This window comes from Lates calcarifer, linkage group LG6, assembly GCF_001640805.2.
Source record: "Lates calcarifer isolate ASB-BC8 linkage group LG6, TLL_Latcal_v3, whole genome shotgun sequence".
In the NCBI taxonomy this organism is placed as follows: domain Eukaryota; kingdom Metazoa; phylum Chordata; class Actinopteri; family Centropomidae; genus Lates; species Lates calcarifer.
The window spans coordinates 21,697,697-21,725,572 of NC_066838.1; the positions used below are offsets into that span (position 1 = coordinate 21,697,697).

The following is a 27,876-nucleotide window of genomic DNA, read 5'->3' on the forward strand; positions in this document are numbered from 1 at the left end:
AGATATAAAGTACTCAGAAGGACCTTGTGAGAGTTACAGTATTATATCTTGATACATTTATGTTTAAGTGGCATTTTAATGTGTCTTCATTCATTATTATTCAGTGTAATAATAAATAAATAAGTGTGTGTGTGTCCAGCCCATGTCTAAATGTCTGAACGGCCTGTGACCTCTGAACCCAGGTGACATTATTCATAACTCCCCTCACTGTTTCCTGTAACTCTGCTGCCCTCTTGTGGACACTAATGAAACAGTAAAAATGCCCTGAATTACCTGTGTTTTACTTTTTACCTGATAAGGATCAGAAATAAAAAGGGGAATAAATGAATCCACAGGGGAGGTCTCGGTTTGATAGCTCATCGCACTATTTTATTCAATTACTGACATCTCAGGAGAAGAGGAGAGCCTTGCAACTCTGCTGTTGGTAAACCACTGGTGTTTTTTTTTTTCTTTTCTTTTTTTTCCTTTTTTTGTCATAGCGTTGATGCAACACTGAAAAAGCGCTATTTCCAAACAAACACAGGTCCCTCATTAGTGATATGTAAGAGGCAGAGAGAATCTCACCTGGACGGTTTTGCATGAAACATACAAATGAAACAGGTTCAACCTTTTTCTTTTGTCTTTTTGTAGTTTCACATATAATAATAAATATTCATACCTATAAACACTCCCAAAAAAAAAAAAAAAAAAAAAAAAGAAGAAAGAAAATTCAAATATTAAGTCACAGGATACTGGAAAAAGCTCCACTTTTAAATCACAATGATAAATGTACAAAACAATAGACATCTCATATAAATGTTAATGGTTTTCGTTAGAGACTTAAATCTCATTTCAGAAGAAATCAGCGGATAAAAACTAAACTTGGAGATTCAGTATTTCCTGAGGTTTATGGGTTCCCCTTAAAAAGGCCAGGAGAGGGGAATGGCTTTTATGTTACCAAGGAGATATTACAACAGGTCAAAGTGTACCTTTCAGGGTACCAGTCGGGTTAAGGACAAGGAGTTTTCCCTGACAACACGGCCGGGATATTAAAAGATTATGAGCACTTAATGTAGTATAATAAATGTACCTATACGCCCCCACCATTCTCCATTTAGGCCACGATAGTATTTTATAACAGCTGATTAAAGTCGTCTTGATCCTTAATAAATCTTTTCTGGTCCACTTTGAGAAGTTGTGAAGCTCCCTTTTTTTTTTTTTTTTTCTTAAGATTAAAATGCTGGAAGCCGCCACCACAACACAGAGCTGACCACAACCAGTTTTGTCACGGCACACTCTGACCATGTGACCAGGTTGTCTAAACAGAGGTCACGTCTTGCACTTGATGCAATGAAACAACAACTACGAAAATATCTGGCCAAAAATGTACACAGATTAGGGGGGTATAGGTGAGGAAAGGGGGTGGGGGGGGTATATATATATAGCCTGAATAAGACGGAAAATAAAAAGAAAAGTATTCTGAAAAACTGTACATGTAAACATCACACTTTCACTGAGTCCAAAACCAGAGGGGAAAAATACAAAGCTTCACACAGGTTTACAGTACGACCCCCTGCACAGAGCTACAGTCTCTTATCAGTGCAGGAGAGGCAACAATTGAAATAATATAAATAACAATAGAAGTAATACAGACCACCACCAAATGATAAGTTAAAACAGGCAAGGGCTAAAACCACTTTGATATTTTTTTAAAACAGTGCTGTACCCACAGAAAAAAAGAAAGGTTTAAAACATCTTTTATCACTCTTTGTACAGCTATACAGTACATTTATCTGACCACTTTAGCAATCCACAAGCTACCAGGGCATTTTAATCAACACCAATAGATTACATTGTCCAGTCAATACAAAGAGAAAATCCATTGGGCATTTATTAGAAGGAAAAAAAAAACAAAACAGAAAAGCAAAAAACAACAACATGACAACAAGTGGTTGTTGTTGATCACAGTAACTCCACCAAACAGCTAAAATGTTGCTCAGCGTAGACTTTAAGACAGAATACGAATCTGCAAGCAAGTGTTTTTGTTTTTTTGAAAAAACAGGACAAAATTCAACATGGCGTCACTGAGTTCGACACGACGTGTAGAGGATCCGCTATGGCTACAGTTAACAGTTAACAAACGAGCAGGTTGGAGGAGACGAGGAAGACATGTGTGAGGACTCAGGTCCCACGTACATCTACGATTAACGTCTGTTTGAGTCCAGAGGGGATGTTTCATAAAAAAAACAACCATCGTTCAGCAAGTCCAGACAGTCTGATTCATAAAGGAGGTTTAAATCAGTCTGAAAACTGACCAGGTCTTCAGTGTTACAGTCAGTTTGTCTGACTGAAACGCAGCAATCTCTCAAAGGTTCCTCTTTACTGCTGCACTGTGAACATGAGTCAGTTTGGGAATTAAAATCATGAGATTGTGTCTTTTTAATTTTTTAAACATCCTGCACAGTTATCCAGTCAAAACCAGTGCTTTTAAATACACTTCTTCTCTCTTACATTAAATAAACCTGCAATAACTTGGGGACAATGGAAACAAGTCAGCACTGACATATCATCACTTTTTAAGTTGATATGATAAACATTTTAATGTGTTTAGCCCAAAATTCACCTCTCTTTTTCTCTTTTTGCTCTGTTTTTGGTCACTCCTGTGGGAAATACCTGTCTTTTTAGCCCCTATATTCTCCACTATATTCACCTGCTAGTCCCCGACTGTGTCTGTTTGCTGTTTGGTTCTGAGCAGATTGTGTAAAGTGAGTTTTTAGGGCTTTACTTTCTGCAAACAGCTGCCTCCCGCGGGCAGAAACAACAGCTAAAAAATGAGCTGGAACTCTCTATAAGGCTCCGCTAAAACCCTTTTCACACTCACATTGTCAGTTAATGCACTGTCATCATTAAAATTTGATTATAGTGGCTTTAAATGCTCATTATCTTACTGTCTTCCTGTAAAATAAATCACCTGGTTGGAGTCTTATTTGTCATTTAATAGTATGGTGCTTTTTAGACATCTACATCTTAATTTTCTGCACTAATTACACAAAGAAGGTTTGTGTGGTTCATGTAGGATTTGAACCCACACTGTCATAATCACAGGCAGAGTGCAGCTGTCAGAAGAGTACAGTTAACTTGAGTTCATTTCTACCTCTGGCAGAGTCTGAGCTCAGCACTGACCCACAACATGCTACCAAAAATTCTCTTTTACTTTATTTATTGTTGCTGTAAAATTTCACTCCTCTTTTTACACATGCTGCTTTGTGGCCACAGACACAGTTTTCTCTGTGAATTAATGCCTCAGGTTCAGTGTTTCAACAGATTAATCCTGGCTCAGTTTGTCAGGCTAATTCAAGTCTGCCTTCTCACAATAAACCCTGCTTCTCCTCTGGGTCTCCCTTTATGAAACATCCCTCCTGTGGACCAAACTGATGAGTTCAAACCGAGCTCCGCTGAGGTTTCCAAAAAGGAGCCGTTTCTATTTGTTATAGTCATCGGTAAAGCAGAACGACGACTGCTTCTGATTGTGAGTCGTGTCAAATTGTCCTTTGTTATAATCAGTTCTTAACGTGTTTGAACTGAAGCTGATTTTCCAAATGAGGTAAAGACACACTCAAATCACTGTGTTATGTAACCTTAATCCTGAGCTATAAAGTGCTTCCAAACTTGCAATAGATAATAGAATTTAAATGTGAAATGTAATGCAGCCCAATCATGACATGGCAATAAAATGTAAAATGGTTGTTTTTAGGACATGTATGTAAATCCAGCTCTCGTGTAAAACCAGCCTGATGGTGGTGAGGAAAACAATGAATGGTGCTGAAATAGACTGATTCATGATAAATATGATAGATTTGTGATAAATACAGAAATATATCTCTCTGAACTTTGACAGATCAATAAGGTGCGAGCCACTTTTGGCTGCTTTGAAGAGTCATTGTCCTTGTTTGGAATGTTTTCAGCCGACTGAATTAAATTCTTCACAGATTGATGTTGTACAAACTGGGTCACTCCACGTGTACGCAAACAGAAAATCAACATACTGTTAATACCAACACTTACGTCAACAAATAAAAAAAAAAAGGAGTCAAAAACAACAACAACACACACACACACACACACACTTACACCAAGTGTTTTTGTGCCGAGTGACTCACCATTAAAAGTGTCTGTTGTGAGACTGTGCTCTAGATCTGCTTTGAGTACTTATTGTGTGCCCTCAGACCACACACACACACACACACACACACACACACACACACACACACACACACACACACACACACACACACACACGCAGACACACGCAGACACACCATAGCCGAAAGCTGGGAGAGTAAACTGTGATGCGGTTACATCTTTTTCAAAGATTGTCTCTTGCTTCTTTTCAAACAGTGAGTTTTTTTTCAGATGCGGAGTCGATAAGATAAAAGTTGAGAGATGTGTCGGAGGGTTTGAAACAGCTGAGGTCAGAGGGGGACGATACAGACTGACTGGAGGAGTTTCTTTTTGTCTGAGCAGCCCACACACACACACACACACACACACTCACGCTGCATCCAGTAAAGCCATATGGACGTTGGGGTTACACCGCTGCACTCATCTGACTGTCAGTAATGGATGCATGCGAGCTCTATGTGCACTTTTAACTGAACAACACCCACAGAACAATTCCTTCACAAAACAACCCCAAATCACTTTAAAAGTTTAAAAAACCAAAAAAAAAAAAAAAAAGACGTGCAACATTAAGTCTCATTTTTCTGCCAGGTCCCATTTCCTTTTTTTATCACTACGGATGACTGATCCCGATACATGAAAGTGCCTCAGTTATGAGGTTAGCAATAAAGATCAGTATTCACAACAAACAACAACATTGAAATTGGCTACAATGCTGCATGGGATATCATTTCTTCTTTTGTTTTTTGTTTTTTTTTTACAACTTGACAGTTACAGCAGGCGGAGGAGGAAGGGGAGTGGAGCGAGTGGTTGTGGTAAAGTACTCCCTCCTCTTACAAACGCCTTATAAAACGCTTCAGCGAGTCTGACGAAGTCATTTCAGTAAGCACGCCATATACTGATTATCTTCAATATTGCACCTTTTTCCACTTTTCCAGAAGCACTGGTTATAAACCAAGAGTCTAAACAATATATTCATCTCCTTTTTGTCCCTGACAGGTGTCTGTGACCTCAGTTTGCATACCAAGGCGTCTTAAAAGCCTCCTTCTCCTTGTAAGTAATGAGAGACTGTCCGGGTAAATAAAATAACTGAAAATAAAGTTGCGCTGGGTAATGAGTCTTTGTCTCTTGGTAACCACGTCTAAAAATCTGGAAACTACTCCAACAGAGCAGGACCGAGGTATAGATTTGACTGATCTGTTGGTTAAAATTTACAGGTGAAAGCTGTCAGACTGTCGTCGTTTTATTTCCTTTCTCTATTTTTAATTTTTTGCGTATGTCAGCACGTCGCACAGAAGCTGTTGAGGTTAACAGGTCAGTGGATTTTAGCAGCGATTTTATCTACGGACTTTGACAAAGCAACGCTCCAAATTTTCCGTGACACAGAAGTGAGTTTGGAGAGGGCTATCGTTAAGAAATCACTCAATTCAGACCGACCAATCAAATCATGCCACTGCACAGCATATTTTGTTTTTTTACATCTGTGTAAAAATAGAAACAAGGTACTGACACCAAATAACCGCTATTTAACTACTAATTTGTCCAAAAATCTGCACAAAACGAGCCACTGTGGCGTCATGGTCACAGCTAATTTAACACTCCCCTGTGTACCGATGCAGATTTGTTTATTTTTCACATAGATCATCGCTTCCTGAGACGAATGGAGGTTGAGGTGGTGAAAAGGAACTGAATGGGATGAATGGCTACAGATAACAGGGCACTAAGGTCAAAGTGAACCAAATGCATAAATAAACATTTTTCAGCCTGTGATATGTTCTGGCCCGTCCAAAAATACATAAACATGTGGGAATAAGTAAAGGTACCGTACCTACAGGACCCACTGTGCGCTGCAGTAACACTCGTGTACATTTTCTGTCTTTGTATATGAAAGTCTGCCCAAATATGTGTGACTGAGAGCGACAGGGAGACGGACAGGCTAGGAGAGGGTCTTGGCACCTTTTTGGCTCGGACTCAGTTCTGCTGCAGGATCAGGTTTTCCAGCTCGTCTGCTGAGCGGAGCAGGAAGGCCGCGGACTCCCGGTACCCTGCGATGAGCTGCCTCACCGCCGTGACTTCCGGAGGGCTGAGCTGGGCCGAAGCTCCGCCGCCACCGCCCCCCTGACCGTGACTGTTGGAGCTGGAGGAGGAGGAGGAGTTCGGGCCGACGGACTTCATGCTCAGATCTGTGGGACCTGTGGACACAAACCGCGATGGATTAAGGAAAAAAGACAGTATAGGTGGTACATCAGGATTCCTGAGATTCCTGCATGTTGATCTTGCTTTGATTAAATAAATCCGTCCATCCATCATCTATACCGCTCCCTATCCTTAAGGGTCATCCCGAGAGGTGGAGTACATCCTGGCACAGGTCAACAGTCTATCACAGGGTTGATTGAATAATTTAAATTTTAAAATATTTTTTTTTAAAAGGTCATTTTACCCAAATTAGACACACACAAAACCATGCAGATAGGTTTGGTTTCATCTGCACAGGTTTTACAAAATCTGAGATCACAGCAGTGAAACTCAACGCTAACACATATAACGTTTATCATGATGTTTGGTTTGGCATGTTCAGCTTACTAAACACTACTAATTAACATTAAACACACAGTACAGCTAAGACTAATGGGAGAGCCATTAGTTTTGTATTTGTACCAAAGTACTGGACGAATTAAAACTCTGACCTGATGATGGATATCTGTACAAACTCTCAGGGCGATCCATTCAATAGCTATTGAGATATTTCATTCAAAACCACAAATGTCAACCTTGTGGTGTGGTTTGAGAGTCTGGAGGATTCATCCTCTAAAATTCTGTGCCATTAATTCTTCACCCAAATTTCCAGTCTGGACTAAAGTGGCGGACTGATAAATATATTGACATTTCCATCCCTGCAGCCACATCACTAGTGTTGCTAAAAATGACTCAGCAACAGCTTTTTCTATAAACAACATCTCTGTTATTTTTGGATAATCCAACAACATCAGGATGAGTTTTCCCTGGAAATACTTTCTACTGAAGGAACAGTCTCTCTGACAGTGCCAGTACCAAACAGTACCAATAAAAACTGGTACCAGGACTTTTAATATATAAATGGGAAAATCTGTGTTTTTATAATTTGTGCAAACATGTTTCTGACTGATAAAAGCTCCTCACCGTTGGTTTGTGCAGCACCAGAGTTCTGCTGGCTGCTGCCGACCGTCCCATACCCCCGCAGGTTGTAGTTGAGGCCTCCAGTTGGTGTAGAGCTGGTCCTGGGCAAAAGCTGCGCTGGAAATGGCGAACGCTGATGGGGCCACGGGGGCCGGGTCCCTCGAGTTGGGCTTGTCAACAGACTGCTGGCTCGTCCTACGAGAAATTAAACGTTTTCAGTTTGGGGCAGAATATTGTAGTTTATGTTGTGCAGTTTGCTGTTAATGATGCATAGCCATCCTAACACATTCCCAAATCCCTGCTGGGCAGATTCACAAACACCAACTGCCAGGACATTTACCGTCGCTTGGTAGACATCGAGCCGCATCCTCTTGGCAGCGTTTCGGGTTTCGCTCTCGCAGGCAGCAGCGAGGATGTTCTCAGCCATGGCAGAGGTGAGGTGAGGAGGTGTTGGTCGTATCTGGCAGCAGGGGTCAGCAAGATTTTAGCACATTACGGATGTGAAACGCTGCATTGTTTTTTTAGATTTATGAGTGTACGTTGGATTCAAACAGGCAACACTTTGTACCTCAAAGCCGCCTTTTTTCATGCGGCGACAGGATTTGAGGTAGGTGCGGATGCGCTTGCGGGAGCGCTCCTGGAACTCTGGGAACTGGCGGCTACAGGACTCGATGATGGCCTGGATCTTCTCCTTGGGCTGTTTGGAGATGGGCACCATGCGGTCCAGATTCTCATCCACGAACAGACGCACAAACATCTGACAGAGACAGAGAGACGGGGGGAGGGGAGAGAGCGAGAGAGGGAGGATGTAGAGCAGAAAAATGGGGTGGGGGGTAGAGAGAGAAAGAGGGGTGTGAGAGTTGAAAACAAAAGAGAGGAAAGGGAAGGCAGGGGATGGGGGAGCATTGGAGGTAGAGTGGAAGGAGAGGATAAAGAGGGAGGGGGAGGTGATGAAAATGGAGTCATTGCTCATATGCAGGACAATATTTCTAGTGCTTGCTTATTCACTCATGTTTGCATAATTCAACAACAGGACTGGCAGACATTCAACAGCCCGTGAGAGCTACAAATAAGAGTAGTGCTGTGTTGTATTCACTGTGTATGAATTTAATTATTACTTACATTGAAAGCTTTAAGTCTCTCCGGGTCCATACCCTCTGCATCGTTGATCTTGTCACTGTCATCGTGGTCATCGTGATCATCGTCGTCGTCGTCAATTATCTGTGCCCGACCAGAGGTTAAGTCCTCTGCGCTCATGCTCAGTTCAGTTTTCAGAGAGTCATAGCTTCCTGAGCTGTAAGGAGGAGACTGGAAACAAACAAAAATATCATTATCATAGATCATACAGGGAAAGTTCCATCAATAATGAAAACAAGTTTCTGCACTCACCTTGTTGGCGTACTCTGTTTTGATGGGGTACTTCCTGTTGGCGTCTGCGGGGTAGGAGTTTGGCGGCGAGCTCCCCGCAGGCAGCAGTCTGTCGCTCAGATTGACCGGCTGCTGATCCTCTGAAGAGGACGAGGACGAGGTGGTGCTAAAGTCCAGGGGAGCGCTCAGCCCGTTCTCTGTCACCTCCCCATAAGGGGCCCCTCCATCTGGGGGGTTCCCACCCACAGCCAGCGCGTCCGGGGAGGTCAGGGCCGGCAGCCCGTTGGCGCTGCCGCTCTCCGAGGAGTCGTCATCTGGCGGGAGGGGAGGGAACAGGAGGGCAGATGAGCCGTGCGGATGTTTGTCATCAGCACCATTCAGCATTAATGTGGGTTTGTTTACTAGAACAGGCACTATTTCTGTCTGGGATAACAACAGAGTGGGTGTCGTACTACGGGGTGGAGTGGGGGGACTTCCTGCCTCATGTTGTGCCTTCTGAAACTGTTAAGGAAGTGGGTATTGGGGTCAACTGTCAAGATAAATAAAAGTTAGAAGTAAAAGGGGGAATCTTAGGAGTTTTAACCACTAAGAGAGAAAGAGATGAGGATGAGGAGGGACTGATGGGGGGGGGCTTCACTCCCTGGTGTGTGCTTTTTAACCCCGTTTATGACCATGTACTGATTTCACATGACGATTTCTACATGTGTCATGTGCACACCTCTGTTCGCCGGGACAGAGTAATTCTCCCTTTCAACGATTTGCCCCACTTTTCAGTCTTTTCTATAGCGGTGTCTAATCTGATCTGTGAAGGTTAATATCGGCCTTTGTCCTACTTCTCTAAGCCCTGTACCCTGAGAGAGAGGGGTGCACAATGGATCGGGGCTGCGGTGGTGTCCCACCCCCTGTAAGAGTGGATTTATTTGGATTAGTCCACTAAGAACGAGGCAAGCTGTTTCCTGCATAACACCGCTCTGTGCCCTTCCAATTTAACGAGTACACCTTCAAATTTAAGATGTAAATAAACCTAAAAGAGACCTGTTCAGAGTAGTGCTGCCATAAAAGATAACTACGCAGCTGCAGTGGGTGATGTCTTACCATCCTCCTCTTTAATGGTGGCTGTGGGGTTGCTGACTCGCTCTCCGTTAGGTGGACTGGGCTCAGGCACTGGGGGCTGCTCAGCTGCGACCCATGTGGGCTCAGTGTTGTTCATGTCCTCGCTGCTCACCGAGCTGTCATCCTGAAGAGAGACAGCGGGGGAACGAGAGAGAGGGGGAGAGACTGTTAGACAAGAACAGGCAGAGGGAGTAGACGGCTGAGTATCAAGAGGAATATCATCACGCTTTTTTGACTTCTGACTTTTCCCATTTTTCCCTCAGAAATACAGAAAAAGAGAAAACTGAGAACATCATCATCTCTTCCACTGTTAAAGGAGAGATTCACATTTTAAAGTTTGTCTTAAAACAATACTGACAGGTCCTTATATACATACCGGTAACCTGAATTGTTCCTGCTGTCCCTTCGTACAATGTAAATAAACCCACAGTGGTTGTTTGGAGTAAAAATGCACGTTTAAAGTTAAAATTGAAGCTAATGTGATTCTTCAGCAGCAAATCAAGTGGATATCTTCCTCAGATAAAGTGTTTTTGGATTAAATTCATTACCTTGTTGAGCTGTGGCTGAGGAACACTCTCATATTAGCTTTAGCTGAACTTTAGATTTCATTTTTTCAGAGAAAAGGCTGTGGATTTTGTCCCACATCACCCACACTGAAATTTCTCTGAGGATTTTTTCTTTTTTTTGATATAATTCTTAATAAAACATGCTGAAGTCTGGCAGCGGTGACAAATGAGGGAATGCAGGGGCCTCCCTGTTAAGTAATAACGTTTCTTGAAGCACTGCTATTTTTAACTCTGTTACGCAGAGACCCTAAAGATGCTTGTTGTAGCGTAACACAAATATGAGTAAACCACGGGGGTCAGGATTAGCAAAGGAGAGCGGAGTAATCTCACAAACTATTCAAAGGCTCCGCTGAGACTCTGGCATCAAATCCAGTAAATTCTCTATCTGCTGAAAGCCGTGATCACGTTTCAGACCGGGGCGCTAAGCTTCACGGAGGCCAGTTAACGTTAAGCTAACATGGACGGTGACTTTCTCTTCGGGCCTCCATGCAGCACGCCGTCATGTGTCAGCTGGCATCACAGTCAGAGCAGAGAAGACTACTACGACTGTGTGATGACAGCAGAGCAGAATTACATCTCATTCTCTCTCCTCTCCACACACACACACACACACACACACACATACATACAAGCACACAAATAGGCCTAAACTCCTGGGAATATGCATCCGTCCCTCTGTAAGGGGTTTGAGGAGGACCAAAATGCTCAGTGACAGCTCTATTAGGTACCAAGTGAGCCATGTAGCGTTAAAGAGAGAGGGAGAGAGAGAGACTCTAATTACAGTTTGCAAGTAGTTGGAAATGCAGCATCATTAATGCCTATGCTTTAGGAAAACAGATAATTGATAAAGTACTTTTAAAATAGAGCCATAGATCATTATACAAGAGAGAGAGTAGATAAGAGCAAAGCACTTATCTATTTTAAAATAGTCGAATAAGATAAACTTTGCTGTGTCATCAATAAAGACAATAAGATTAACGCAGTAAAACCAAGGAACAACATGACAAATATGTGTCACAAATATCAATAAATCATCAGTCGAATAAAAAATGATGCCAAAATTCTCTGATTTTAGAGTCACCTTGGACCTTTTCTACTATTTTCTGACATCATAACAACTAAAGATCATTAGTTTTAGTCCTGTCATAGTGGTATTTGTACAACTAGGCCTGTATCCAAACTAAATGACCACAATAAAGTGCATAGGAGTGAGGATGTTTGGCAAAAAAGGATAGAAAACCAACCTACAACATGATTTCATCTGCTCTTTTTCTGAACAAAATGATTGTAGTTTGTTTTTTTTACTAAAGAAGAAGACGAAGTCGTGGTTGTAGTCTGTTTTAACAAACACCAAAGTTCTGCAAAACATGTAAACAGATGAGCTGTGACTCCTGCAACAGACTAGATAAACACTCACAAATGTACTTCTGATCTGCTTTTGTCAACAGAACAAAACCTGCTGCTGCTTTGAACTGTAAAACAGCGCAACACAGATATGGAGCAGATTTACTACTAACAACAAAGTCTCAACAACACTGAAAACAACCCTGGTTCATTATTAAATTATTGGCCTGTTCATTCTCAGTCTGCACACACAGATGCGACCGACCAATCTGAGCATTTGCTAATTTGTACTCACCCGTGAATCACAACCTGGGTCATTGTTCCGGATAATCCTAATTATGTGTGAGTGAGGTCCACATGATCATCATCAAGTACCGCTGCCTGCACTTCAGTGACAGCGGTTTCTGAGTGTTTCTGTCACAGCCACTCATGGGAGTGGTCTCACACATGACGTCACTCTGTACAGAAGCTTCACTAATCCTCATTTCACACTGGTCTCCTCCTCCTCCTCCTCCTCCCAGCAGTGGGACTACTCTGTTTGTTTAAAAAGTTAAAGGGAAGGATGTTCCTCCTCTGCCTGCACAGAGCAGGCCTTTTCTACAGCCTTAATGATGAGAAAATAACCAAGACGACATGTGGAGTCAATACAAAGACAATCATAGTGAGCAAAGAGAGCTTAACAGTGGCAGATTCCTCTAATGAATCCATCAGGACACCTTGTATCTCTGGCTGTGCTTCCCAGACAGTCATTGTCCACTTAAAGAAAAAGGGGCACTCACCCTTTCAGTGGCTGTCATGCACTGCAGTTTCATTTGTTTCAGGTAGGTGGCAGTAAGAGGCATGTTGTAGTCAATGAGGTCCGGGACCAGTGAGGTCGGTCTGTCATTTTCTGTCGCAAAGAAAAGCACAAAAAACATGACATGAACTAAAAAAAGAATAATAATAACTGTCTGAAACATAAACACTTATGAATAAGTAAAGATGGTTTATTGTCTGATAAGTACAGACACAAGCAGATGAGTCATGTCTGAGAGGGAATAAAATAAAAATCTCTGAGATGCTTGTTCTTTGACTTCAGTATTTCCATTTTATGCCACAGAGGGAACTACTTTACTTTTCACTCCACTGCATTTATCTGACAGCTATAGTTAAGATTTTAAATATAAATATATAAATATCATATTTTAAATAGAAAATATGTGATCAGTTCATAAAATATGACACTTTATTCTAGATTAAATAGAAACTGTACATGAAATAATTAAAACTTGCCACACCTTGACCTACGACAGAATTTATTACTGCTTATATAAATATAATACATCAATAATAATGATCCATTAATATAATAATGTAACACTGACAAGGGCCATTAAACATACTGAGTACTTTAATTTTTGGTATTTCAAGTACATTTTGTTGCTTGTACTGAAATGTTGAATGCAGAACTTGTAACTTGTAATAATGCGACTTGTTACTTGTAAGGAGTATTTTTATAGTGTACTTTTGCCACTTTTACTTCAGTGAATGATTTGAATACTTCTTCCACCACTGCAGGCCAACCCACCAAAACCTACCTGGAGAGTTAGTTAGTAAACAGGGATTTGATTTCTTTAATTAACTGTGATTATTTGTAGAATGGTGAATGAAATATAGACCTGTAAAATGTTTAAAACTGATAATATTGATAATAATATACTTACATAAATGCATCATGCTATAGTTGTTACAGTGAGTCAGATGATTTTATAACTCTATTTGTGAAGTTGTGAGGTGGACAAAATATCACAGCGGTATACTACAAAACCACTTAACCATTTAAGTGTGTCAATACACAAACAACTAACATAAACAAAAACTGATCATTAATAAGTGAGGTATTTATTTATTGTATTTCTATTTGCACTGCATTAAACTGTACTGTTCCAGTCTCTCTATAACATGGATGTTCAAAGTCTGACACTGTAAGCAGGAGGGCCAACACAACTGTGATACCACCCTCCTCCATACTTTTAATTAGCACCATTAAAATTATGCCGAATTAGCTACTGTCAATTTCTGTTTGCAGTGTATCCATGGACACGCACACAGTTATCGCTGGATTACTGTGATACTGAAGAAAACTTAAAAATGAGAAGATTCTAAAGCAAGTTCTGCAGCTATAAGGATTGTCTTTTTTCTATCATTTGTAAGCAGATGCATGGGTATTTATTTGCAATGGATATCAGAGATAATGGTATCTTCTGAAAGGTTAAGTCACACTTAAACAAAAAATATGTCTATTATGCCTGTGTGTTATAATTTGAAAAAGTTATGTCTCAGAGAAGAAGTGCAATGCAGGCCTAGCAACAATAACTAACTTTCTGCCTGCTGTTTTTTATAGCACCAACATACATGTGTCCATCAGCTCTTGCTCACTGTTTGAAAACCTCTAAGCCTAAATATCTAAGATTAGAAGTAAAACTGGACAGTGAACCAATAAATGCAGCATAAACATAATTCTTTTTAATGGCTTTCTTTCTTCTCTGAATCCCTCTGTAAAGAAGCTCTGTACAGTCATGTACACAAATTCCTTTATGTAGAAGAGTTGCAAGAGGTTGAAATCGAAGCAGTAGCCTCTACTGTGCTATATGTAACACATGAATTCAAACAATGTGGCTGAGAGCTGAACGCAGTCTCCACACCGGCCACTAGAGGGACTCTGTGATCGTTTTAGTGGCTGTATACGATCCCAGAGATGTGGTCCTCTTGAGTCTTTGTTACATCATGTCGGTGATGGATATATACAATATGTTTTATTAATCATAGTTCAACATAAAAACTCTTCAAAGTACAAACACCTAAGATCAGATCAGCTCGCATTTAATGTCTGACAGGACAATGGAGAAGTTGCCGGATGCCAAACACAAACTGAACACCTCAATCTTATGTGAGAGAAACAAACAATTTCATGATTCTTATGATGAAAGTATCTCCTACAACAATAATAACTGGCGGTTGTAGTAGAAGACTGATTGGTTAATAACATCTCAGCAGGCATTTCAACATAGTAATTAACCCTTCCGCGTGTCAGTGTGTCAAAGGATCTGAGCACTATCCGCTCTTAAAGGTTGATCTCAAAAATAGCATATCAATTAATGATGTCTCCAGAATGAGCGAGCTATCCACAGGTCAGATGTGAGATATTACCTTTGAACTCTGCAGTGCTGGGGTTGATGTGCATCCTCTTCTGACACTCTCCACAGCTCATTAGGAACCGAGTCACCGCCTCTCTGGGCAGGAAGGCGTAGGTCTCTGCTATCTGTGTCGGGGGAGTGAGGAGGAGAGGGAGACTGGGTTATGCCAAAAAAAAAAAAAAAAAGAAAAAAAGAAAAGATGGCTCAGGCTGTGGCTAAACTCAAACTGCATGCAGGTGTTTTTTTTTTTTCAAATTTATTTTGTATTGTGCACGTGTGAAAGTTTGGGGTCAGTGATTATGTGTTATCTCGACGTGGCATGAGGAGGAATCCTCCCTCTAGGCGATCGCTCCTGCTTTTGGATGGCCTAATTCCAGCTCCAGCCCTCTGCATATTTCCGCTTTGATACCTTAAAACATAAGCGGTGCTCATCTTTTCCGTTTTCATTTCTCCTCCTGTTCTCTCAGGTGCAGTCGTGTCGTATCTACACCTCTCTCCCTCTCTCATGTTAAGCCTTCCTTCTCTGTTTGTCTCCACTGCTATGCCACCCTCCCCTCCTCACCCCCTCTGGCGTTTCCCTGTAAAATGCGACCTTCACGTGACCATGGAGAGGCAGCAGGGGTGCCCACCCCCACCGGCCCACCACCACCACCACTGCCACTACCACAGCTCCCAATCCCCTTTGCCCCCTCCACCCCCGCCCCTCACGGCCCCTTGAGGCAGCTGAGAGGGAAAGGCCACCCAGAGGAGCGTGCACCTCCCAGAAGGCCACAGTGACAGTTCCATATTATGCCCTGCCCCAGTGATGCTGCCTCCTCAAAAGGGTACACTCTATGAGACGTGACAGGACCTCTCTACAGGGCAGGAGGAATTGGCTCTATGATTTTTTTTTTATTTATTTTTTTTTTCAATTCTGGGGGGGAGCGAGGAGAGGAAGGGTACCAAAGTCCTGCTAACCCCCCCCCCCCCCCAAAAAAAAATAAAAAAAATACTCTGGCCTCCCAACAAAGATGAACCCATAAGGCTCCACACAAAGCCCCTCAGTTTGTCAGGACACCACACCCAACCTGAGACCACACCTCAGTTTAAAACATAAATTAACAGACTGCATTTGCTCCAGAAACATCGATGATATGAAACATAAAAAAGTCTGTGGTTTGAAAATCACAGGTTCTTTGTTTTGGTAGTAAAGCTGGCTGGTGGATCCTCTTGTAAGTCATGTTGCCAGAGCTAATATGTGTATCCTACTGTCTTTTACAGACTCTCTGGGTGTTACAAACACATTTAGTCAGATGCGTTTCCAAGTTTGGGACCCCTAAAAGAGTACTGGCCTAACTTTGGGCCCCTTGTTTTCAAATAAAATAATCACACTGGGATATTTTAAACTCTATGAAAAGAAGAGGCTGTCAGCACACCGAATTGTGCAAGCTCCCAAAAAAATATTTTTACTGACGCAAGGTCTTTGTCAGGTAAACACCAGCATGAACAAAAAGCAGACCACACTGTGCACATAAGCCAAAATATGAGATCCCATAGTATAAGATATCATAGTATATCATAGTTATTAGGGTTAATTCTCCAGGGACAATGAATGCCTGTACAAATTGCATGGCAAACAATTAAGGAGTTGTTGTTGTTGATATTTCAGTGAAAAAAAATATGATAATGTGTGTTAACATTTGATCTCCTAACTCCACCACCATCATCTGCTGCCCCAACCCACTGCCACCACTGCAGGTGCAGCCTGTTGAGCTCTCATTATGTTGCTGATGTAGCATTATTTTACAATTAACACAAGGAAATCACAAAATTATTATTCAATTTAAAGTTAGGGCAAGCTGTAAATATCACACATTATCTTTAATTTAATTTAGCATGCTTACCTCTTCTACACAAGTCTTACATCTTAGAGAGTTACTGATGGTTTGCACAACGAGGCTGTAATGGCGGACCACAGTAGATAGGTTTTCGTGCGCTGCGTTATGACGTCACCAACTTCTGTAGTTTCATTTAGCCATTCGTTAGCAACCGCCTTTTTTGAGACAAGTAAAAGCTTTTAAAAATTACAAGTGCGGCGTTGTCTGTCATATTTTATGTCGTAGAATAATACGTTAAAATATCTTGAGCCTTGTGTTAACCACAGACTTTATTTCGGCCCTCTAACCAAAAGCCCATTCAAAATACCCATTGACTTTGGGACGAGGAAACCGGAAGTGTTACAATGCTAACTTATTTCGTCGAGTCATTCGTGCGCCACCCTCAACCTCCAAACTAATCATATCCCCATCAGTTTCAACTGTACTGTGCTTCCTGCTAATTAGCAACTGCTAGCATGCTAACATACTAACCTCAGACAGTGAACATGGTAAACATTATACCTGCCAAACTTCAGCACATTAGCTTTGACACTGTTAGCATGTTAGCAGGCTGATATTCGCATTTAGCGAGTACTGCCTCACAGAGCAGCTAGCACGGCTATAGACTCTTGGTGTAGTTTGTCTGTATAAACAGTATAATCTGCTTTTTGTTCACTATGTTTTTGTTTACTTCTTAGACTAACAGCACTGCTCACAGTATAGATATGGGCAGAGGAAGAGACAAGAGGTGATAAAATATCTTTACTGTTATAAATGCTTGCAAAATTAGCTGCAACCTGCAAGTACTTGGTTGTATTTACTCACCGCTTTGTAGGTCTTCTTTTGGCCTGCATGTTTGGGTGCTCTGCCAGGGTCGGCACCCATCTCCACATGCATGGCATAGATGATGTCAAAGAAGTCTTCAACCACAGCTACACGCTTCAGGGAGGAGTTGTCTTGGGCAGAATTCCCATCTGAGCACTGAAACACAGACAGAGGCTGGAGTTTAGCTTAATGTCCCACCTCAGGCAAACAGAGGTGACTCAGGTGTATCATCTACAGTGATATTATGGCTGCAGTTGCAGATTCCTGCATCCATGTGATGTGAGCAGGGTCTTTAAGGCACATGAGTCATAGGTCATGTGGTTACACACAGTCAAACACACTGCACAAGGTGTCCTCAATATCACTGGAAAAAAAAACCACCTGCCTTGTTCTGTGCGGCTCTCTTCCCGCAGTCATTCAGTCTTTAAATTTCTCCTTCAAGTGGAAAAGTCTCGGCCCTGGCTGGGTCGGCAACCATCACCTCATCTCTGCCATGTTTAAAAATAACACCACCGACACTCTACAAGGCCAACAGTCCCTCCTACCACCACCTCTGGCAGCCATCCTGCCTCCCGTACTGCTGACCCTGTCGCCATAGAAACTACCACTGATTTCTCTCGGGCAGGTGTGCTGGGCAAAGGGTCATGTGACACACCATAGAAGTGGGATCGCCAGGACAACAGCCTCCATCCACATCGCCACATGGGGCTTTCCTCTCTTTTCTACCTCCATCTTTTTCTCAAAGTAACTCTTTCATTCCCTCCTCACACACAACCATCAACACTTTGCATTTTCCACTAGATCTTATCGTGATATTCCTCCACCTGCTGATATTTTAAACATAAAGTGCCCCAGCAAGCATAAAATGGAACAAATGGATTTGGGCTTTTAATTAGGTTTTTTTTTTTTTTTTCCAGTTTCAGAGTCCATCTCCTTCACTGCAGATACAAGGCATGCTCTGACATTTTCTGGAGATTGGGTTCTAGGTGGCGAGTGATCTTTTCTTGTTTGAGTGAGAGGAGGATCCCGAGTTCAAAAAGTTGTCCCCCTGGCATTGAGGAATCACACTCCACCACCCACCCCCCCACCTCCTCTATCCTTGACATTTCTGCACAGTTTCTGGGATCCTGACATTTCATTTTCTCGTTTTTTACCCCAACTGCGTCCTCTCTCCTGCCTCCACGTCTTCATCCCCTTCCTCCGTCCCGTCTTTCTTTTTCTTTCTTTTTCTTCCTTACTCCCCCCCCCTCTTCTTTCTCCTTGCTCCTGCTCTCCCAAGTGCGAGGTAATGATCGTTGCCATGGCAACTAAAACCAGCTCACAGAGCGGGTTTGTTTTAATCCGGCCCTCTCCCTCTCTCCCTCCCTCTCTCTCCCTCTCTCTCTAGCCACTCTCCCCTGTCAGCATGGGCTAAATGTAATGATAATAAATGAAATAATAGCGATCCTCCACCTCATCATCACAGTTGTAATCTATCGCACTTGGAGGTATCATCATCATCCCCCCCGGTGACATCACCACCGCCGCCGCCGCCGCCACCACTGCTTCAGCCACTGCCGCTGCTGCTGCTGCTGCTTGGGACAATGGTGTCAGGTCCATTCACGCTGGATTTAGATAATCTCATACAACTGTGGGGTGTGCAGTGCACCCACACCGCTGCTGCATCCTCCAGTGAATTCTACCCCAAACAAAATATCCAGCATAGACACCGGATATTCTGCTGGGAGTGTTTTCCCTGACCTGGAATCCAACTAAAAACAATGAAAGACATGCATATTATTGCAATCCAAGCTGGGATAATACTGCTAAAACAGATATAGGCAATGTTTTCATGTAGGGCTCCAGCTAATATTTCATTCTATATTATTTTCTCCATTAATTGCTAAATTGTTTGGTCTATGAAATGTTGAATATCACAAATTACAAATTTGCTTCAGGAGGCTTTACAACCAGTGCAGCATAGAACAACCTCTTGACTCAGATGAGGTAAAACTCGTCCCCCAAAAAAACCTTTACTAGGGGAAAAAAGATAGACAGACATGCCTCAGATGTCATGTGCGCAAAATGGAGTTAGTACATATATACACAGTAGATTGTATAGTAGAAGTCCATTAGCAGATTACATGTAAACATCGTAGATTTACAGTACGGACAATCTGGATGACAATTTATACAGATTATAGATAGAAATGCCATCAAAGTCTAAGATATTCAAACTGTAATGATACAACAAGGGGAAAAAAAGGAAATCATCACATTTCAGAAGCTGGAAGTCAGGAGTTTTTGGCATATTTGCTTTAAAAACAACACAAAAATAGTTGCAGTTTATATTTGAAATCAACCAATCACTGCAGTTTTACTAAGTATACTAATTAGAGCTGCAATGATTAGTCAATGAATTACTTAATCTGAAATGATCTGTAAATTTTGGTGGTTTATTTGTCATTTTTAGTCATTTTTCAAGCAAAAATTCCCCAAATTTTTTGGTTAAAGCTTCTAAAATGTGATGATTTGATGCTTTTCATTGTCATAATCTGACTGGAAACTGAATATTTTTGGAAACAAGCAGTAAGAATATATCATTATGGATTTATAGTGGACACCCTCTACCATTTCTTGACCTTTTATAGACAAAAGAATTAATTGATGATGAAAATAATCAACTGCAGCCCCAATACTACTACACCTCAAGTTAAGAAGCTGCAGTCAAGCCTGTGTTTCCTCCACTTGACACCACATCAGTCCTGATACCTGAAGGCCTTCTTGACCCCTCCTCCTGCACTGATAAGCTCTTCAGTTTCCAAACACGAGCCAACAGGGAGTTAAACATTCACCTCTAAACACAACGTGCTGCGTATTCGTGAACGCATGTGTGTCTAAGTACAGTATATGTCTACCGGGCAGAGCTCGTAGCTGAAGCAGGAGAACAGCTGTTGAATAGATATTTGGTCTCATCAGCAGCCTGCCGTTTTAAAGAGCAAAGGAGACATGTCAGCATCCCTAATCGCCAACAACACTGCAAAACTCTCACTCTCCCTCTTCCCCTTTCCTCCTTCTCTCTATCTTTCTAATCCTGTAGGACTTTGCTCTCCCCAGCCACTGTACAACCAGCCCCCATCCCCTCTGCTCGCTCTCCCTGTCCCGCACCAAACCGCTCTGTTGCTAGGAGACTGGAGGGGTTGAGTCGACTGCCCCCACCCCCGCTGGCAGTCACACACACACACACACACACACACACACACACACACACACTGTAGCAGAGAGTCGCTGAGGGGAGAGAGGAGCAGTCCTGCACACAGGCAGGTCAGGAGGAGGAGGTGGTGGAGGAGGAGGAGGAGGAGGAGGAGGAGCAGGAGGAGGAGGTAGTGGAGGGGTGGGGGTTCACGAGGAAGCAGCTGGGTCACAAAGACAGGCCGGCAAAGATAGAGAAGAGATGCATTACACAAGAAATTAGCTCCATGGGTGAACGGGTAAACCCGAGTGTGACATGAAAAAATTTTTAAAATACACACGTTTAGAATCACACTTAACTTTTAAAGTCAAGCCAAGGCGCAGCATCAACATGGAGATGGTGTTTTATTTTGTAAGGTGGCTGCACACTAAGTAGCTTAAGTTGTGGTGGCAGTGATGTACGCACAGGTACTATCTGTATGTGTGTGTGTGTGCGAGTGTGTGTGTGTGTGTGCACCAAGATGGCTGTGTCAACAGTACTCATGACTCAGATTATCTCACTGCAGATGTGACAACAGGTCATCTTTTAAAGCCCCATCTTCCCTCTGTAAATCTATCAACTGGCTAATGGACACATAAATGGGACAATCCCTGTTTCTTCTGTGTGTGTGTGAGTGAGTGTGTGTGTGCACCAAAGGGGAAGACAGTGTTAAAAAAAAAAAAAAACTGGGATAAGAGAGACTATTACCTCCAGTGTCCCCAATTCCTTTATGAGAAACCCATCCCCTTCTATTTCTTTTCTTTTCACTATCATCCTCTCTTCTCTGCCTCAATTCATAAAGCTCTGTCATTAAATCCACATTAGGTGCAACAGCCAGGCTCTACCCCTCAGTCCGACATCCTTCTCTCTCTGTGTGTGTGTGTGTGTGTGTGTGTGCTCCTCTCTCGGCTGCTCCCATGATGAACATTATTTGATAGAGTGTGTGACATCCCCAATATCCCACCGAGCCGGAGACACAGACAGTCCCACTGGCCCCTGCAGACTGGCTCTGTTGACGTTCCAGTCACTGACTCAAAATGGTATGTAAATGACTCGCACATACATCATCACGTCCCAGAATCCATTTCGTCATTCCCAGGGCCATTATCATACTGTCCCAGTTCGTTAAATGTTGGCCTTGCAAAGGTATTAAAATTGACAGTAGCGGTATGGTAGGAAGAAAGAAGATGCCATCTTAAAGACTCTGTGTGTGTGTGTTTGTGTGTGTGTGTGTGTGCGTGCGTGCATGCATGGAGCAGAACTCAGACTCCCACTCCCACACAGGGGGGAGGCCCCCGGGCCAGTTAAAAATGGTGTTAATTTCTCCTCCTATGGGAAAGCAAAGAACGGTCTCTCCATGGCAACAGAGAGGGTGCTGAAGGGAGGAAACACAGAGCATGCGATCACCGACCCCCTCTTTGTACAGGCACACATGCACGCACAAACCACCACGTATGTGCAATATGGATTTCACCACCATTTACAGTAGCACATTAACGTCTCAAATCAACGCATATTGACATAAATATGAATCTGGAATTGATAAAGAAGAAGTGCTGTGCGCCCTCTCCACCTTTGAGCGCTCACAAAAACGATGAAGCCAAGTCATCCACCAGCACACAGGTAATTTCTCGGTTGCTCTGACGACAAAATGTGACAAGAAACAACCAGGTGATTCTTGTTTGGGGTGGTGATCGTTTGCTATTTGAACCCCTGAGCGCGAGTCCATGTGTTGCCCCTAATAAGCACCGCCAGAGAGAGAAAGAGAGAGAGAGACAAAACAAAAAACACGCCGGACAAAAGCGCTGGAGATTCGCTATGCAAAAATAGCATTAATGCAAATGCTGTTGAATAATAGGGCCAGTATTCTTTTGACTCTGTGGCCCTTCCACAAAAGAGGAGCTCTCAGGGGAAATGTGGACTAATTAATCAGATAATAATGATGATGTTCCTCTTCCCCGGTTGACGGTGAGGCAAAAAAACATTTAGGGCCCATTTTCCAAGACACAGATTAGAAATAGTGGTTTCTGATTTCTACACGAGGAGAGGACGTCCCGAGAAAGACCTTTATTTTGTAAGTTGATAGCATTATTGAATCTTCTAACCTGAAAAGCTCTCTCTGTGGCGATAATGTGACATTTCATCCCGTCCTGTAACTCTAAGGCTCCAACTAATGAATATTTTCATTATTGATTAATCTGCCAATTACTTTCCAGTTTAATCGATTAAGACTTTTGTTGATAAAATGCCAGAAAATGCCCGTTACAACCTCCCAGGGCTCGAGGTGGCATCATTAAATGTTTTATCTTGATCAATGGCCTTAAAACCATCCATCACATATGACAAAGAAACAGGAACAGAAAATATTTAGATCATTGCTTGAGTTAATCGATAAGTTGATCAGGAAATAATCTTCTTTTCTTGCTTCTTTAAATGTTGATATTTTCTTGTGCCCTTAGTCTTCTGCGACAACAAATTGAAAATAAATCTTTGGGCTTTGCTGGTCAAACAAAACAAGACATTTTCACTGTTTTCTGACACTGCAATTGGCAGATTAATCAATCAATACTTAATCGCAGCCCTCGCTGCCAGTTAATTTTTTGTTTTTGCTCTCAGCTTTAGGACACTTGTGGTTTTGGACCAATCACACAAGTTAAGATATAAGGGTTTACACAAGCTGATGCTGACTGGATTCATAAATTGTGACAGCACACCCCCTGAGAACATGAATATACACACATGCAAACATCATATGAGGTGTTTCTGAGCGGTTACACGTATATATATATATATATACACTGTATGTGTGTGTGAGAGCATGTCCACCAAAAACCTAGTTGTGAGAGATGAACAGAGATATTTACAGATTTCAGTTGGCATGGCAACTAAAAGCAACAGCTCGCAGTATTTCAAAATTTTCAGTACAATGCTTGTGTCAGCTGAAAGGAAACATACACACACACGCAGTGCGTTTAAAGCGTCTCTTTTGAAAAGTAACTGCACTCTGACTCCCTTCGTCTCGGGGAAAAAGGTCTCATGCAATTCTGTGGTGCATCTTCTGTGTCTGTTTCTGGTCCTGCTCCCCTCCTCCTCTGTGGCGTCCTCTAATCAGGACATAATGAGAGCTAAACGAGGTTGCATCTCCACACTGAGGGCTGCTGGATTCTCTGAGCACCGGGGAGGACTCGGAGTGGTGCAGAAAGAGGTGGTGAGACGACAACACGGGTGGGGGGGGGGCAGAGAGATGGACAGAGAGAAAATCGTTCTGTGTCCGGCTTGAAAAGAGGCATCTAACTAACGCTGAGTCTGTGCTACTGTGCCCTGGTCTTTTCTGTCCCGCCACACACTGAAGCCGCCTTGTATGCTTCACTGACACATAGAAGAGACCTTCTCTGTCTGCACATCAGCCACCATCCATCCCTACCCCCACCCCAGCCTGCCCCCATACAGAAACTTGGCACACCCTGGGAGCAGCTGCAGCGGGGGCTTCCAATGCTCAGGCTCCAGAGAGACACCCCCCCACCCCTTCAGCCCTGCAGCCGTACGAGGAGGCAGTGACCATTGTGTGTGTGTTTGTATGTCTGTTCGTGTGTGTGTCACTTTTCCACCGGCCCAGGACGGCCTATTTATAAAGCCCACGACTCAAAAATCATGCTTTCTAACACAGTCACATGCATATAAATTGGTTGATTTGAGGCGCGTGACTCATCATTAGAAGCAGCTTGTGTTGGCTGATGTTTTGTTTGTTGTTTAAATTTCCCAAGTGGAGCTGAGTCAAGGGGAGGTTTCCCCCCCTGCCTTATGATATTAGCTACAAAGTGTGCACACCACTCTCCAATAAACAGTTTTTCTGCAAAGACTTTGCCTTTCTCAGCCTCTCCACTGTGGTTTCACCTGACCTCAGAGAACTATTTCAGCTCAGCAGTTGTTAGATGGGCCTCACAGAGAAATCAGGCCGACCTGAAAAATGCTATATTGATAAATACACTCAGTTGGCTTGGTTTGTTAGGTACACCCAGCTAAAATTAATGAGGTCTAATACAACAGTCCTGCAGTAAATCCTCCTCCTTTCGCGAAGGTTATGATGTTCAGTTTGTGTTGAAACTGTTGTAGAGAGGTGCTGATTCAACTTTATGGTCATTTTGAAGGCTGCAGTTTGTGCTGCTGTTGAACTATACAGACAGGTGTTTCTGTTATTTTGTCCACTCCATTTGAAATCAATGAGGGTAGGCTGAACTACAGAAACACCTCTCTGTGTAATGCAACACAAACTACATCCTCCAACTCCTGCAGTTGAAGCAGCACTTTTCATCAATAAAACCTGAACACTGAGGGGAGGGTTTGTTGCAGGACTGTTGTATTCAACTGTATTAATTTTAGCTATACTTAATAAACTGCCAACTGAGTGTATACACTGAATAAGAGGACATCTAAGAATTTATATCAGCAAGAAATGACAAGAAACACAGACAAAAGCTAATCAGCAACACATTTCAAGCACCATCTGCACCTGCAGAGACAGATCACACCTGCCCTCCTGCCCAGAGGGAAACATAATATTGGGTAGAGATTAGAGGACTTTTGTAAAGGCATTTGGCCTAAATCTAAATTGTGCTTTCACACAGGTGTAACACCTGTGGAGGGCTGTGTATTATTCAACTGAAATCAAAGGATCCAGTCTATAATCGGTGCCAATATCTCCTCTAGTTCGTGAACAGAAAACGTGTTTCTGCTCTTTGAGGTCCAGGGAGACTCTGTCCCAGCAGGGCGGGTGGGGGGATATTATTCCCTGAAGGCGCTTATTTAAAATGGTGGTTGTCTCCTCGCTGGCACAGCAGGCCCCCAAAACACCATACAGAGACGTGGACGCGCTTGCACGCACACGCATAGAGAGAGAGAGAGAGTGAGCCGCCGGGGCACTGGCTGACAGTTCATCATGTACATGTTTATCTTCAGTTTCAAAAGCAGAATGTGCGGTTTAACCCTTAATGCACCTGCAGCCTCTCGGTCATGCGCGTGTGGTGACACGACTGCTGAATATCGATCATCCAGGGACATGGAGAAGTGAAGTCTGAGCGCTAACTCTGGGCGTATGTCGCTATCAGTCCCGAGCAGACCCTTTTGTTTCCGCCACAGCCCCTCACGTGGTCTCCAATTACGCACAGCTGCCACCCTCTATCAAATGCTGAAATAATTATTTCATAAATGAAATAATTTTAATTTGGTTCTTTTGCAAACGCAGTCTTAAATGGGCTTATACAGCTTAACGTCGGAACGTACACAATAAAATGCAGCAGAGACAGACTATCCTGGACTACACAGGTGTTGCCAGAGCAACGAGTGACTGCGATCCGCATCCTGCCCAGGACAATGAAAAGTGGGGTGCAAACACTCAGACTGAAAACCATACAATTCTATTTTATGAAAAAGACACATATTAGAGTATTTTGGAATCTCATCTTTGCTCTTTTAACGAGAGACTAAATAAATGTTACCGATGCGTGGACACGGTCCGTTTTGCTCGGTTTAGATGGGACAGTGAGGGCGCGTGTCCTTTGATGAATCGCTGACAATCAAACCTGCTGAGCCCTCAGCTTAAAGGTGGATCTGACATCCTCTAAATTGGCGCTAATCGCCTGTGGTTCCTCCGGGGGCACACCGGACTACCCTGACATACCCGACCCACGAGCATGCCATTGCATCCCCGCGCGCGCGCACACACACACACACACACACACACACGCACACATTAAACATCACCACACCGGACTACACGAGACCCGAACGGTTTAAACAAAATGTTGTCAATAGTAAATTATCTCGTGCTTTGCACCCGGCAACGTGCCGCTGACAGGACTTCAACCTCACTGGCGAGATGGCTATGCATGATAGCCTACCTTTTACAATTGCGATTGCCAGGAGGCACCGGCGTTGCTATGGCAGCAAGGGGATGAGAGTAGGGCTGTTCTGGTTGGGATGTGGACAAAGTGGAGCTTTATCGGGAAAGACGAGGGCGAGCCGGGACGATAAAACACCATAAGTTGCCATTTTATTCATGTGACAGGTGCATGTGTGTGCAGCGTGAAATAATGACAACTTATAGGCGGCAACGGGACATCCTGTGCGCGTGTACACGCACGTTCTCTCTCTGTCACACAGACACACACGCACATACACACACACACACACACTTTACCGTTGACTTGACCGGGACATATAGGACGGGTTTCCCTGGAGCTCCTTTCTTGTTGTGCTCCCCCAAAACGTTGGTCCCGACCTGAAATCCTTTCGACTTCACCCAAAATTTGAATTTGGCGTTGATGTGGCTGTTGTCGACATAAACGCCATCCGACTCGTCGTTCTGCAACAGTGTCTGCATGATTTTGTTATATTTTCGCCGGGTGACGGTCTTTGTTTTACCGGAGTCTCCATAAGTCCGGAGACACCAGTCCTGAAATTCACTGAACATCTCCGCCTCCAACACGACCGGACTCCGGCTCCTTTTGGGCGCATCCACGCACGCCTTTTTCGTTGCCATCGCTCCCCCTCTCTCCCTCTCTCTCTCTCTTCTCCTGTCTGAACCCGTTCAAACAGCCCAGGCTAATAAAGAACACACTTGAACGGGGTTGATTTTTTCCCCCTCCTCTCGGTCCCCGCTGTCCCGCGTCCTGGAGGCTCGGTTCAGGTTTTGGGACGCTATTACCTCCCCGCGGTTTCCCTCCAGTAAAAGTGACCCGGACAGCAGCACACCTGTTTGCAGAGGAGCAGTGCTGTCCCGAACCGCAGCGGTGAAAAATGTCACTTCCTCACATCATCCGCTGAGGAGCAGAGAGGGGGGCTGTCCTATGCTGAGCGGGTATCTCCCACCTGTGCGTAAAACCCTCTTCACTAAAGGGTAGGCTATGAAAAAAAAACCCACAGTCCTCGCTAAACAACAAAGAACACAGACAAAAGCGTGGAAACAAACGTCGCTCTCAGTTCCTATCGACCTACTTTCTAACAGCCAACACTATTTTCGGATGCGGGTTGCTCAACCCTTAAAAAAAGCGCAAAGATGCTCACAATGTGCTCCTATATGGCCACATATCCGATCAACATGCGCC

The 27,876-nt window shown here is 43.2% G+C and overlaps 1 protein-coding gene across 1 annotated transcript; it reads right to left on the bottom strand.

Annotated features, from left to right (window-relative positions):
- Positions 1-341: 341 nt before the first annotated feature.
- On the bottom strand, positions 342-27,876 carry LOC108890498 (nucleolar protein 4-like). The gene is given in 12 exon segments (XM_051071371.1): positions 342-6,350; positions 7,318-7,396; positions 7,398-7,496; positions 7,640-7,774; positions 7,883-8,071; positions 8,437-8,622; positions 8,704-8,996; positions 9,778-9,919; positions 12,485-12,594; positions 14,895-15,006; positions 17,563-17,718; positions 26,970-27,876. Coding segments are annotated over 12 exon segments (2,064 nt in total). The 5' UTR covers positions 27,312-27,876; the 3' UTR covers positions 342-6,129.